The 15,429-nt window shown below is 49.3% G+C and overlaps 1 protein-coding gene across 1 annotated transcript in view; it reads left to right on the top strand.

Annotated features, from left to right (window-relative positions):
* The first annotated feature begins 271 nt into the window (after positions 1–271).
* Positions 272–15,429, top strand: part of CASC3 (CASC3 exon junction complex subunit) — a 131,969-nt gene continuing 116,811 nt past the window's right edge. Inside the window, exons 1-4 of the mRNA XM_029573781.1 lie at positions 272–625; positions 2,962–2,989; positions 3,095–3,135; positions 3,841–4,005. Coding sequence (XP_029429641.1) covers positions 416–625; positions 2,962–2,989; positions 3,095–3,135; positions 3,841–4,005 — 444 coding nt within the window. The 5' untranslated portion in view covers positions 272–415. The remainder of the gene's footprint in view (positions 626–2,961; positions 2,990–3,094; positions 3,136–3,840; positions 4,006–15,429) is intronic.

Raw genomic sequence — 15,429 nt, 5'->3', positions numbered from 1 at the left:
TCTTTAATGACATCGTAACAACAGCATTTTAGTTTTACTGTGAGGGTGACAACTAAGGATGGAAAATGCCTGCACCCCCCTTCCCCCTTTAAAAAAGAGGCTAATTCGGCTCTGATTTTGCTCCTACTGCATTTCTTATTTACGCCATTTTTTTTTACCCTATTATATTCTCTGGTTTTTATTTAATTGAACGCCCTAAAACTCAGAACTACAAGTCCCTCTATGCAGCGATTAAAAGCAAGGACCGGATGAACCTGCCCCGTTGATCACGGGGCGAGGGGGCAACCCTTCCCCGCCTCTCAGCTGAGAACAAGGAAGGAGTGGGAGGCACTGCCGTTGTGCCTTCTGGGATGTGTAGTTCACATTGCGCCTGCGCGCTATCTTTTCCCAGCCTGCCCCGCGCCGAGGCGGGAAGATGGCGGACAGGCGGCGGCGGAGGAGGCAACGCGCTTCTCAGGACAGTGAAGAGGAGTCTGGTACTGAGAGCTCGGGATCCGGCGGCCGGGCGCGGGTCGGTTCCGGTTCCGGTGGTGGCCCGAGCGGCCCGGCGACTCCTGCGGTGGCTCCAGTGGTGGGCCGGGGTGCAGAGTGCGTGGCTGGGAAGGAGGAGGAGGAATCCGAGTGTGTGAGTGTCTGGGCCCCGCCGCTGCCTCTAAAGAACCGAATTCAAATCAAGCTTTGGGCCTGGCTCTTCTGGCGGTGGAAACGGTCTCTCCGGGGGTGGAAAACCCCTGGTGCCCTTGATTCATAGTCTCTGGGAGAGGGCTGAGGCTGAATCTGCCTAGCGTTACCGTCTCCGTCTCAGCTCAGGGCAGACCGAACAGGTTGATCCACTCCGGGGCTTGCTCCCCATTGCATGCATGGAGATGAAGTTTGTGCTTGTAATGGGGGTCAAACCAGGAGTGAGTAGCAGCTCACATCCTGAGTTGGACTGAAAATATATATGCAAAAAATAAAGGTGGAGAGGACGAGTGGTACATTCAATGAAAAACGTCCAAAAGGTGTAGCGCTAAGTACATTAGGATATCCAAAGCGACAAGAGGATTCAGTCAATTCCACAAGATTGTGAGTCAATTCCCCTTTTATTATTAATCATCATATCAGAAGGAGTTGATTTCGGTACCCTGGCATGGACCGTGTTTTGCCACTCCGGCTGCATCAGGAGGGACAGAAGTCCAATCCAATGAATAACAGTGTGTTTGAAAAACAGTTTGTCCAAAAAAACCCCCAGCTTCTCCAGACTCAAAGTAGAATACTCAATTCCTCTAGAGAGTTTGTAACAAAATAAATATGCAGTACCCATTAGGGAATTGTCAAGAAATCTGCGTCTAAGGACATAAAGCACCAGGGGAGTTCATCAAAGGCCTTCTAAAGTAAATCCTAGTTATAACAGGCATTCCATCGAGGCATCCTAACATTGGGTATCAGCTTCAGTAACTCTGGGGCCGATGCAATAATTTTCACGGAAAACAGGCACTGACTTTTCAGTGCCCGCTTTCTTAATGTATGCATGGTGCCTGCAAGGGAGGTGCCATGCAATAGGCAAATTAGAGGGTTGCGCTAGCAAGGAGGTGCTAGGGTCGCTTGCGTGCCCTTAGCGCTTCCTTGCTATCGTGACCCCGCAGTGGCTGCCGGTTATGAAGACCGACGCTGGTAAACACGGCATCGGTTTTCATAACCGGCCGTCTGCCAGTAATAAAAACAGATGCCGAGTTTATCGGCGTCTGTTTTCATTACTGGCAGATGGCCGATTATGAAAACCAATGCCGAGTTTACCGGCATCGGTCTTCAATAACTCGGCGGTCTGCTGAGATTTTTTTTTTGTTTCTTTTTTATTGAAGAAATACAGAAAAGCAGTTTTTTCCTTTTCTGTACTACTTTTACATGTGCTCAGCTATTAATGCCTGCTCCAGGCAGGCGTTAATATCTGAGTGATAAATGTGTGTCTGAGATGCACATTTATTTTTTTTAATGCGGAGTGAATGAGTAATAGCCTCATTCACATGTATTTGTATGTGATGAGCGCTATCTCATTCACTCCGCGTTGGAGGAGGGTTAAATAGGCGCTAATCCCCCTATTGCATTAGGGGGTGGATTAGCGCCTATTTAACCCATGTACGTCAGCGGGTTAAACAGTGCGCTCGTGTGAGCACACTGTATTGCATCGGCCCCACTGTTTTTCAGCACACTGTTCATTGGTTTGGGCATCTGCCCAGACCAACACAGCTGGAGTAGCAAAACATGGTCTGTATTGGGGGACCAAGATCAACTCCTCCTGATTTGATTATTAATAAAAGTGGAATTGACTCACAGTCTTGTGGAATTGACTGAATCCTCTTGTCACTTTGGGGATCCTAATGTGCTTAGCACTATACCTACTGTTTTTGGCTGAAAATATATATAACAAGAATAGAAAGGACTCAAATGGAAAAGAAAATTGGAATTTGCTGTTTGTTATACTTTTTTTTTTTTTTTTCAGGGAAGGGTTATACCAACATTTTTTTTTAAATAGGGTGTGGTACGTGGCAGTACCATCTTCTGGGTCTGGTTGTCAGGCTGACTTGGTTTAGGTGCACTGTCACTGTACATTGTTAATTAGAAGTAGGTCATCAGGTTGAGTAGAGGATGGAGGAGGTAGAGAGACCCCTCTCAGCAAGGATCTGCCATTAGACTTTGGCTACAAAATACTTTAGTAGCCATTTCAAATCTTGCTTTACAAAAGTTGCTCTCTTTGTCAAAGAGCATTCATTTCAGTAGTGATAGCCTGTGATTTGGAAATAGATGCCATTTGTAAACGGTACAAAACCAAGTTACTTCGAAATCAGTTGAAAGGTTCTTTTATCAAGGCTGGAAAATTGGAAAAACCTGCAGTAATCTTAATGAGCAAATGTGTGCACATATTCCACTTATGTGATGGGCAAGGAGAGTAATCAACATCAATTCTTGTTCTCTGTCTTTTAGGAGAGCGAAGACTGTATAGCAGAGGATGGTAAGGGTTGCTTTTAGTATTTAATTTGTCTGTACTGTTGAAAAGATGTCTCGGTCAGAGTTCTCTTGTCAAATCCGAGTCTCTTTATTTTTGTCTCCATTTTAGCTGTTCTGTCAGATTATGAAAGTGCAGAGGAAGACTCTGAAGTGAGTATAAAGTGTTTCTCTCCACCAACCCCCCCCCCCCCCCCAAATACATCAGCACAGTTCAGCCTTCCTGACGAGTCCATGCCCACCCCTCCTCCCTGCTGCGTGGAAGAGTGTGAAATAAATAGACTATATATCTCCTCATGCACAACCAGCCATGATTCAGGCAAAATAATGATTACAAGGCCTGCAAGAGCTCCTTGTAAGAACTTTTAACAATGACTGGGTGACCGGCACAGGAATAAATGCCAATGGTCCTGAAGCTCCCCCTGCTGGAATACTGACAAACCAAGGCTGTTTAAGGAGGTGCCTTGTCTGAGAACCAACCAACCCTTTCAAAACATTGGCCCATGTACCAGCAGGGAGGACATCATAGCACATTTCAATCCTCCCCACTGCTCTGTTCTTCTATCCTGACCCCTGAGCAGCAGTGCCAAGGCAAGGAGGAAACGCGGGGTGAATTCAGGCTCCAAAAAAAGGCAATCCACTGCAGTCATTTCTCTTTTTCAAGGTGTTTTCATGCTCTGAGCCTGTTTCTTTTTCTCTTTGGAAATTGTTATAGTTACTGTATAAATGCTGCAAGTTCTGTGGTATAAAAACATGCACTGTATAAAAACAGGAGCCCCCTGAACAGAGGGGAAACTGTGGCTCTTTCAAAGTACCATGAAGCAGTGTCGGCATTGATCTACCCTTTTTTTTTTGAAGGAGGAGGATGAAGAGAGACAATTCAGTGAGGAAGAGCGCCCGAAGGTGGTGCTGAAGCGAGAGGGCCATGCTGCTCAAGAGCCTGCCCCAAAAGATGAGGGGAGGGAAGAGAAAACGGAGCAGAAGGAGTCTGTCACCGGGGAGAGGCAGAGCGGTGACGGACAGGTAGCTCTTGCAGCTTTTCTTGCATATGAGCCCCGTGAGAGGCTGTCTGGAAAGTCTTTTTAACTTATTTCTCAATGGTGGTGGTATTTTCAGTACTGCAGACTCTGGGTGGGGACAGATGATGCATCAGTGCTTTTGGCTTGATGCTTGCTTTACTATTCATGTCAGACTGGTAATGTTCTGATATCACCTGCTGATGAGGGTGCTGATCTTGGGGATTACATCATTAACATGAGTAACTTCACACTTAAAATTACAAGTTGGTCAGTTTTAATTGTGACCATTCAAAAGAAACAAAAAATACACAAGACACTAAAACCAGTTTTCCTAGCATGTAGCCAGATGGACTCAGGACCAGTGGGTTATGCTCCCCTGCCGGCAAATAAAGACAGAGTCAAGTTTCAAAGCTGACGTCACCCTAGATAACCCCTGCAGTGACCTCAGCCCTTCAGTATTTCTCAGTCTCCAGCAGATGCAGACATGCTTTCCCTATGGGGATCACTGTACCTTGTGGAAGAAGAAATTCTACTTTTAAATTGGAGAAAAGGTTGCGCCTCGCTCTCCGGTGATACCTAAAGGTCCCTCCCCCAGTTGAGAATTCCTGAGGTGATTTCCAAGATCCCTCAAAGGTGTGCTTGGTCTGATAGCCGGTTCCCGGCGTGAACTTTGCTGCTGAAGCAGCTGAAAGACAGCGGGTGCAGGAAGCCGAGCGCGGTGGTGACAGCCAAAGCCCTCTCCCCCTGCATAAGAACATAAGAAATTGCCATGCTGGGTCAGACCAAGGGTCCATCAAGCCCAGCATCCTGTTGACAACAGAGGCCAAACCAGGTCAGAAGAACCTGGCAATTACCCAAACACTAAGAAGATCCCATGCTACTGATGCAATTAATAACAGTGGCTAGAGACAGTCTCTGTGCTCAGCCGGTAAGTGCTGAGCCCAGGTAAGTTTGAAAAAAAAATAAAGATTTACCGATCCAGAGACGATTGGAGGGATTTCTGGTAGGTTTCCTCCGGTCTCTGTACTCGGCATGCTGTACTAATGTCGTTTCTGCTCCCATGGGAGTAAGGGGAATTCCTGAACATACCCAGATAAGTCCAGACCAGTGGGTTTTGCATTCCAACCAGCAGATGGCGTCAGAAAAACAAGAATAGCGTTAAGAATTACAGCAAAGAAACAAATTTATTTTAAGGAAGATCGAGCCCTGCTCTCCTGCGGTGATACCTAAGGGTCCCTCCCCCAGTCGAGAATTCCTGAGGTGATCTCCAATATCCCTCAGAGGTGTGCCTTGGTCTGGCAGCCGACTCCCGGCGTGGTCTTAGCCCCCAGTGTGGCTGAAAGGCAGCGGGTGCAGAAATGAGCGTGGCAGTGAAGGTATTTCCCTCTTCCCCCGCAGCTGGAGAAGGTCCGGCAATCGATCGGTAAGCACTGAGACCAGGTAAGAAAAAAATCTTTAAATTCAGGTCTCCGGTCTCCAGAGCTAGGATTGCTGTTTTCGAATCCGTCCCCGGCGAGGTTAGAAGGGAGCACTGAGTGGATGATGTCACCGGGTAAGATGGCCGCCTAAGCCTAGCGCTCGTGCCCCGATCCTGATGATCTGGCAGCATCTGATGCCCTAAGCCCACGGCAAGACCATCAAAATAGAGTGGCCACATCCCTGGACTGACTGGTATGCAATCCACAAAAAAAAGCACGATCTAAAGCGTTTCTCGTTTGCTGCAGTTGCGGCTGAACTTGAACCTGAGCTGGGAAACAAAATGGTGCTTCGGCCTGGAGTACAGCCGGGGGTGGAGGAGGAGACAGGCTTGGAGCAGGGAGGAAGCGAGCCACCCTCGCGTTCGGAATTTCAGACCTGATTCCGGGAATTAAGAAGCACAATATAGACAGGAGATTGGGGAAGTGATCGCTGATATGAGAAGTGAGCTGTCTGACCTAGCCCACCGCGTGGAAGAGACGGAGGAGGGGCTGGAAGAGCAACAAACAGACACCACAAAACTAAAAGAAGATAATCAGAAACTCAGAGAGATCCAGGAGGAAATGTCCTTGCAAATTGAGGTTCCCTGTACGTACCCAGATCAGTCCAGACCGTGGGTTGAGCCTCCTGTCCAGCAGGTGGAGACAGACTAAAACTGAAAGGATATCCTATATCAGGACAGAGCCTAGCCTGCAGCCCTGTAGTATTTGTCTGTTTCCAGCAGATGGATCAGCTCACCCTGCGGTCTCCTGATCTGGGCTACTCAGCCCTTGTTTTCTTTCCTTTTCGGATCAAGCAAGTAGTATCGTACTTTTAACATTAATTTAATCTTTGGCAAAAAAACCCCCAAAAAAACAAAATTAATTTCTTTTGTAATGGACTCTTGTCTCTTTCTTCTTTTTTACAGGAGACGCTTCCATCTCCTGGCTCTTGCCGGACCTAGGGGGGCTGGGCCCCTTGTGCAGGGCATAGCCTAGGTCTGAGACGGCTTCCTCGTGTGGGGGGTCGATACTGGTGGTCCAGTCACTCACCCCCCCCCTCCCCCCTCTGGCTGCCTTGAGGGCTCAGTGCTCTTCCTTTTCTTCTTTGTCCGTCCGTCCCCCCCCCCCCAGCAAGACTAGGGCCTGTTTTTTCGTCAGAATTTGTGCTGCTCCTGCACAAATCATATTTGGCCAGCTTGCAGGAGGAGGAGGACTCCTCCCCTGGTCCTCTGCCGGCAAAAATCCCACGTCCGACTCAGACGCCCGTCCTCCTGGCCTCGGAGCCACAGGGGCCCGTTAGGGTGCGGGTGGTCCCGGGGGTACCCACCATTCCTGACCCCCCGGCGCCCCTAGTCACAGGATCCGGATCCCACCACAGATTTGGCTGGGGTGCACCCCCCCTTGGAGGGGGATGACCCCTGGGTTCTCCGCATGTTTCAAAAAGTCTTCTCTGGCTGGGGCACAGTCTGCCAGTCCCAGTCCACGCAGGGGCTCTGGTCTCCGGTCCAGTCTCGTTGGCACATCAATCGGCTGGAAGCTCAGGCGGTTCATCTGGCTCTACGGGATTTTCTACCCCTGATCCGCGGTAAGGCTGTGAGGGTTCTCTCCGACAACTCCACCACCGTGGCTTATATTGACCGTCAGGGAGGCACCCGTAGTCACCTGGTGGCCCTGGAAGCCAACCATCTCTTCGTCTGGGCGGAACGGCATCTGGATTGCCTGGCGGCCTCCCACATAGCAGGCAAGGAGAATGTACAGGCTGATTTCCTCAGTCGTCAGTCTCTCGATCCGGAAGAGTGGGAACTCTTGGAAGAAGCCATGGACCTGATCGTGAACAGGTGGGGTCCCCCTCAGCTGGACCTCATGGCGACCTTGCACAATGCCAAGGCCAATAGGTTCTTCAGCCGCTGGAGAGAGCACGGCTCGGAGGGAGTGGATGCTCTGGCTCTTCCCTGGCCTGCGGACGTCCTTCTTTACGTGTTCCCTCCGTGGCCTCTGGTGGGAAAAGTCCTCCGGAGAATAGAGCTCCACAGAGGGCCAGTGGTTCTGGTAGCACTCGAATGGCCTCGCAGACCGTGGTTCGCAGATCTCGTCAACCTGGCCACTGACGGACCTCTCTGACTCGGCCATCTTCCTCGCCTGCTTCAGCAGGGACCGGTATTTTTCGACCAGGCCGATCGCTTTTGTCTAGCGGCCTGGCTTTTGAACGGAGACGCCTGAGGCATAAGGGCTATAAGGAGAAGGTTATCTCCACTTTGCTGCGAGCTCGGAAGCAGTCGACTTCTCTAGCTTACGTGCGCGTGTGGAAAGTCTTTGAGACTGTGCGGAATCGGGGATCTCAGCACGCTCTGCTCCGGTTTCGTTGGTTCTTTCCTTTCTACAGAAGGGTCTTTCCAAGGGTCTTTCTTTCAGCTCCCTGCGCGTGCAAGTCTCCGCTCTTGGCTCGCTCCTTGGACGGGTCGAGGGTCATCCCTTAGTGGGCCACCCGGACGTGGTTCGGTTCTTGAAGGGAGTCAAGCACCTCCAACCGCTCGCTCTACTTGCCCTTCGTGGAGTCCTAATCTCGTCCTCCGGGCTCTTTGTCCTGCTCCATTCAAACCTCTTCGTTGGGCTATGGTAAAGAATCTCACGCTCAAGATGGTTTTTCTCGTCTCTATTTCTTCCGCTCGGCGGGTTTCAGAGATTCAAGCATTGTCCTGTCGGGAACCTTTTTTGCATTTTTCCGATTCAGGAGTTTCGCTCGACGGTGCCTTCCTTCTTGCCGAAGATTGTTTCCGTTTTCCATGTTAACCAGTCGGTGGAGCTCCCAGCATTCTCCCCAGAGGAGATTGCGTGTTCCACTGGGGGCGATCTCCGCAGGCTCGATATCAAGCAGGTTCTACTTCGCTATCTCCAGGTTACCAATGACTTTCGGGTCTCGGATCATCTTTTTGTCCTCTGGAGTGGTCCCAATCGCGGCAAACCGACATGTAAGACTACTATTGCGCAGTGGTTGAAGGAGGCGATCTCCTCTGCCTATCTTTGCCAAGGTCGGGCAGTTCCTGAGGGCCTTAAGGCTCATTTGTTGCGTTCTCTAGCTACTTCCTGGGTGGAGGGGCCAATCTGTTTCTCCGCACGAAATTTGCAGGGCCGCTATGTGGACGTCCCTGCATACTTTTGCTCGACACTACCGACTGGATGTGCAGGCACCGATTTTTGGTTCTTTTGGTCGACAAGTGCTTCGAGCGGGACTGTCTCGGTCCCACCCGGTTTAGGGAAGCTTTGGTACATCCCACGGTCTGGACTGATCTGGGTACGTACAGGGAAAGGAAATTTAGTTCTTACCTGTTAATTTTCGTTCCTGTAGTACCACAGATCAGTCCAGACGCCCTTCCCTGTTGCTTTTTTCATTTCACCCACTCGAAGCTTTTCCTACTGGTATTAGGATGACAGTACTGTTTTATACTCTGCGGAACACCGGAAGCATTGGTTATTAATGACCAAGTATATGCAAGAGCGATTCTTCCTACAGAGATCCTTACAGGTTATAAAGTTACTCCATTGAGTTCTTGTTGTTACTTGCTTGATCTTGTTCTTTATCTTGTTTTTCTGCTTTGACAATAGTTATACTGCAGGGTAGGCTCTGTCCTGATATAGGATATCCTTTCAGTTTTGGTCTGTATCCATCTGCTGGACAGGAGGCTCAACCCACGGTCTGGACTGATCCGTGGTACTACAGGAACGAAAATTAACAGGTAAGAACTAATTTTCCTACATTGAAAACAGGGCAAGGAGAGTGAATCTCTGGTTTAGGGGAATCCCTGAAGAAGCGGAGTATGGGGATAGCTTTAAGGTAGTGCAGGAAATATGCACTAATGCCGAAGAAATCATGCCGATTCATTTGGATAGAGCCCTAGGAGTAATCAAGTGAGATTGTCGCATGTTTCCATAATTTCTCTGTAAAAGAGAAGGTAGCGCAAGCTGCGAGGGCGCAAAATACTGTGACCTGGAAAGGACATAAGATAGAAATCTTCCAAGATTTGGCGCTTTCCACTATTAAAAAAACGACGAGATTTCCGGGAGGTGGTGCAGGTGCTACGCAGCAAAAATCTAAGATATCGCTGGTTGTTCCCATTTGGACTGAGTTTTACAATAAATGGAGACACTTCTCCGGTCCGAAAAGTAGAAGAAGCTGAGGAAATCCTGAGAGAAGTGGATCTCTTAACCGGCGAGCAGCTGCATGCGGAGCAAGAGATCCCGGGGACTCCAAGACGTCAGGAGCGACCGAAGTGGCAAAGGGTGGAAGAAGATTACAGCGACACTCTGGAGGGACAACAGCACTGAAAGACATTGGATGAGACATATGGGCCGCCGCTTTCATATAGGAAAGCTGCACAGCTTTGAAGATTGGCTGCATTGGTTTAATTGCAGGTACAGGATCCAAGTTATAGGTTGAAAGTTTGAACTGAGATCGGGACATGGTTAACCAGGGGCTTCGGAACACCAATATTTCTGAGAAAGTTGGGGGGGGGTGAGGGGGGCGGCAGCTTGTACAGTGATGTCATTGCTCTATTTGGGAGGGACCCACAGGAGGGATAGTAGGTCAAGTTGGGAGGGGCTGGGGGAAGGGGAGGAGTCGGGATGGGATCGGGTTCCTATATATCCTAAGGGTAGTGTCAAGAGTGGGGACGAAGAGCTATGGGGGTTCTTTGTCAGTAGATCATAGGATAGGGAATGCAGAACTGAGGGGAGGTCATGGAGTGGGGATATGGCAGACATATAGTGGATAAAAAACAATGGGTAGTATAAAAATATCAATCAATACCAAAGGGCTGAACACAACCATGAAAAGGAAAATTTTCACACATGATATGAAAGCTCAGCATGCTGACATTCGGGCCGATACAGTTCAGTGCGCTCCAATGGAGCGCACTGTTAACCCGCCATTGGACGCGCGTTTTCGACGCGCTAGCGTTACCCCTTATTCAGTAAGGGGCCGAAAACGCACGTCCAACCCCCGAACCTAATAGCGCTCGTAACATGCAAATGCATGTTGATGGCCCTATTAGGTATTCCCGCGCGATTCAGAAAGTAAAATGTGCAGCCAAGCCGCACATTTTGCTTTCAGAAATTAGCGCCTACCCAAAGGTAGGCGCTCATTTCTTCGGGCACCGGGAAAGTGCACAGAAAAGCAGTAAAAAATGCTTTTCTGTGCACCCTCCGACTTAATATCATGGCCATATTAAGTCTGAGGTCTCGAAAGTTTCCAAAAGTAAAAAAAAAATAAATAAAAAAATTTGAAGTTGGCCTGCGGCTGTTGGGTCGAAAACCGGCGCTCAATTTTGCCAGCGTCCGGTTTCCGAGCCCATGGCTGTCAGCGGGCTCGAGAACCGACACTGGCAAAATTGAGCGTCGGCTGTCAAATCCACTGACAGCCACCGCTCCGGTCCAAAAGGAGGCGCTAGGGACGCGCTAGTGTCCCTAGCGCCTCCTTTTGCCTGTTTTTACCTCCGGGCCTCATTTGAATAGAGAATTGCGCGCACAGGAGAGTGGCCTGTGCGCGCGCCGGGCCACTCTCCCGCGGACTTTACTGTATCGGCCCGATTGTGTTTTGTCAAGAAACACATATGACTAAGCGATATGAGCGATTGCTCGCTTCCAAAGACTTTCCACAATGTTATCATGCAGCAGCCACAAATAGCGGCAAATACTGTGGGGTGGGAATTTTGATATCCAATCATATGGTGGTAGAGGTGGTCACAGTTCTGAGGGATGTGATGGGAAGGTACATACTGATGAAGGTCAAAATTCACGATACTCTATATACTTTGGTCAATGTGTATGCACCCAATACTGAACAAGCAGACTCTTTTCATAAGGTGTCTACAGTTATTGTGGAATGGTCAGAAGGACAATTAATTGGGATGGGGGGGGGGATTTCAGTATTACTAGATACCCATATTTTGATAATACTAGATCAGGGGATGTTGGGGGTAGAAAAGGGAGAGGGGCATTGAAGCACTTAATAGAGGATGGGGTCTCATGGATATTTGGCGGTTGATCAATCCCACGTCCCACAATTACACATTCTTCTCCCATCCCCACCAATCGTACTCGCGCCTGGACTTTTTTCTCATTGCAAGGCTTTGGTGACGGAGATAGGCAACGTCATGTGGTCTGACCATTCCCCAATCTGGCTGAAATTACGCTCAGGGGGTGGAGATGGAGGCACTACATTCTGGCACTTAAATGATCAGCTATTAGAGGATACAAAGTTTATAGAAGAGATAAACAACACAGTAAGGACCTTCCTAAAAATCAATGACACCAGCGAGGTGACACACTGAAAGCTTGAAAGCGGTACTGAGGGGAATCTTTATATCAAGAGCTACTTACCTTAAACGGGAGTGATCCCGAAAGAGGGTACAACTGTTGTAGCTGATTGTTAAACTCGAACTTAGACATAAAAGAGCAATGGATGATTTCCCAGCCCAGCGGTTAAAAGAAGCACGGAGAGAACTTAACGAAATAGAGGCCGGGAGGGTGGCATATCAACTAGAATGCCTCAAACAATGTCATTTTGAGTTTGGCAATAAGGCTAGTCGGCCACTAGCAAGGAAATCAAAGGAAAACGAGTCCAAATTCCAAATCCCCAAAAATACATGATAGTAAAGGGAAGTATTTGTATTTACAGGCAGAGATAGGGAAAAGGTTTAATACCTTTTATGTGCAGCCGTACACTTCCGATGATTCAATTACATCACAGGAGATTTCTAAGTACCTGGCTAACATTCAGCTTCCGGCGCTATCTGAGGACGCTAGGGAGTTTCTCAATGCGGACTTGAAGGGGGGGAGGAGGTCTTACAAACGATTAAAGACCTGAATGTAGGAACATCTCCGGGGTTAGACGGATATAATGCAAAATTCTATAAAGTATTTGCCCCACTGCTAATAGCCCCTCTATCATGCATGTTCAATGACTTGAGGGCACAGGGTGAGATATTACAAAATGCTAATACAGCAGGGATCACCATTTTGGCCAAACCGGGGAGGGATCATACATTATGCGGTTCATACCGACAATATTTTAGATATGTCGACTACATTTTCTACCAAGTGTGAACTAGGATAGCCATAGTTCCAAAGTATCTTTATTTATTTATTTATTTATTTATTTTTAGTTTTTTTATACCGATTTTCCTGCATAAAATGCATATCAAACCGGTTTACAATGAAACAGAATAAGCAGGAAGTAAAATTCCTTAGTCTAATACATTTAAACGTCAATAATGAAATAATTTTAAACAAAGCAAAAAGCTAAATAACATTAATACAAGTTAAATTATTAACATAAACATAAATATAATTATATTAGAAGGAGCACAAAGGTTAGCACAAAGGAGAAAAATGCCTGGTGGAATCGCGCTGTTAATCAGGTCTTTAAATTATGATGATGCATTCTGTCCCTGGGTAGAGAGGGTTCCCATATTTTTTGAAACTGGGATAACCGATTATGCCTGATCACTGAAAGATGACTCATGTAATAGATTTTGTCCAGCCTATTGAGCACACCTCCCAGGGTTGGGGTCTCCTGCTTTTTCCACCAATATGAAGTCTCACACCTTGTTGCTACTATCACTTGCATAGCTAGGTACCTTTGCCCAGGTAGTGCCAACATCAGGCACAATGTGTAACAAACACATCTTGGGGTTTGATATCACTGGTATCCCCAATACCCTCTTAATATACGTTCCCTGTACGTACCCGGATCAGTCCAGGCAGTGGGTTAAGCCTCCCTTCCAGCAGGTGGAGACAGACCAAAACTGTAAGGACGTCCCCCTTAAGGAGAGACCCTATCCTATAACCCCTTCAGTATTCGTCTGTCTCCAGCAGGTGTAGCAGCTCCCCTTCGGTTCTCTGCCTTAGGCTAGTCAGCCTTCTCGTCTTCTTCTGTCTTAGGCTTGGGCTGGGGCGCGGTGTGCCTCTCTCAGTCTACCCAAGGCACCTGGTCCCCGACTCAGTCTCGCTGGCACATCAGTCATTTGGAGACTCTGGCGGTCCGCCTGGCCCTTCAGGAGTTCCTCCCTCTTCTTCATGGCAAGGCGGTGCGAGTCCTCTCCGACAACACCACGGTGGCCTACATCAACCGCCAGGGGGGCACTTGCAGCCCTCTGGTGGCTCTGGAAGCCAGCCATCTCTTCAGCTGGGCGGAACGCCATCTGCAGTGCTTAGCGGCCTCCCACATTGCGGGCAAGGAAAATGTTCAGGCCGACTTCCTCAGCCGACAATCACTCGACCCGGGGGAGTGGGAGCTCTCGGAGGCGGCTATGGCTCTGATAGTGAACAGGTGGGGTCCTCCTCACCACGATCTCATGGCGACCCTGTGCAATGCCAAGGCCAATCGGTTCTTCAGCCGCTGGAGGGAGCACGGCTCAGAGGGCGTGGACGCTCTGGTCCTGCCTTGGCCGGCGGACGTTCTTCTGTACGTGTTCCCTCCGTGGCCCCTGGTGGGAAAAGTTCTCAAGAATCGAACTCCACTGGGGACCAGTAGTTCTGGTAGCTCCCGAGTGGCCGCGGAGGCCATGGTTCGCGGACCTCATCAACCTGGCGACGGACGGGCCCCTGCGCCTCGGTTATCTACCTCGTCTCCTCCGTCAGGGGCCTGTATTTTTCGACCAGGCCGATCGCTTCTGTCTAGCGGCCTGGCTTTTGAACGGCGACGCCTGAGGCGCAAGGGGTATAAGGAGGAGGCCATCTCCACCTTACTGCGGGCCCGAAAGCAGTCCATTTCCTTGGCCTACGTGCGCGTCTGGAAGGTCTTTGAGTCGGTTTGTGCGGAATCGGGTGTCCCTGCTCGCTCCGCCTCGGTCGCAATGGTTCTTTCTTTCCTTCCTTCAGAAGGGTCTCTCCAAGGGCCTCTCTTTCAGTTCTCTGCGTGTACAGGTTTCTGCGCTCGGCTCTCTTCTGGGTCGGGTGGAAGGTCATTCCCTGTCGGGCCATCCGGACGTGGTTCGGTTCCTCAGGGGCGTTAAACATCTCCGCCCTCCCCTTCGTGCTACTTGCCCGTCGTGGAGTCTCAATCTGGTCCTTCAGGCCCTCTGCAAGGCTCCGTTCGAGCCTCTCCGCCATGCTACGCTAAAGGACCTCACGCTAAAGACTGTTTTCTTGGTTTCTATCTCCTCTGCGCGGCAGATTTCCGAGCTTCAGGCATTGTCATGTCGTGAGCCTTTTCTGCGTTTTTCCGATTCAGGGGTCTCCCTCAAGACAGTGCCCTCCTTCTTGCCAAAGATTATTACCACCTTCCATGTCAATCAGTCGGTAGAGCTCCCGGCGTTTTCTCCTGAGGAGCTTGTGGGACCCACGGGCGGTGATCTCCGTTGGTTAGATGTCAAACGGGTCCTGCTTCGCTATCTTCAGGTTACCAATGCCTTTCGTGTTTCAGACCATCTCTTTGTCCTTTGGAGTGGTCCTAACCGTGGTAAGCAAGCTTCTAAGACCACTATTGCTCGGTGGTTGAAAGAGGCGATCTTTTCAGCCTATCTCTGTCAAGGTCGACCGGTTCCTGAGGGCCTGAAGGCTCATTCTCTACGCTCTCAGGCTACGTCTTGGGCGGAGAGTCAAGCTGTTTCTCCACAGGAGATTTGCAGGACCGCCACTTGGACGTCCTTGCATACTTTTGCTTGACACTACCGTCTGGATGTCCACGCTCCGGTGTTCGGTTCCTTTGGGCGGCAAGTGCTTCGAGCGGGACTGTCTAGGTCCCACCCGGTTTAGGGAAGCTTTGGTACATCCCACTGTCTGGACTGATCCGGGTACGTTCAGGGAAAGGAAAATTAGTTCTTACCTGTTAATTTTCGTTCCTGTAGTACCACGGATCAGTCCAGACGCCCTTCCCTGTCTGTTGTTTTCTCTGTCCTCTCGAAGCTTGTTCTTGCAGGTTTACAGGTTTTCATACGTTTCTTTTTGTGCAAGAATACTGAGCAATTACACCA

This window comes from Rhinatrema bivittatum, chromosome 12, assembly GCF_901001135.1.
Source record: "Rhinatrema bivittatum chromosome 12, aRhiBiv1.1, whole genome shotgun sequence".
Lineage (NCBI taxonomy): Eukaryota > Metazoa > Chordata > Amphibia > Gymnophiona > Rhinatrematidae > Rhinatrema > Rhinatrema bivittatum.
Note: the sequence above shows the minus strand (reverse complement) of the source record. Positions and strands in the feature narration are given on the sequence as shown.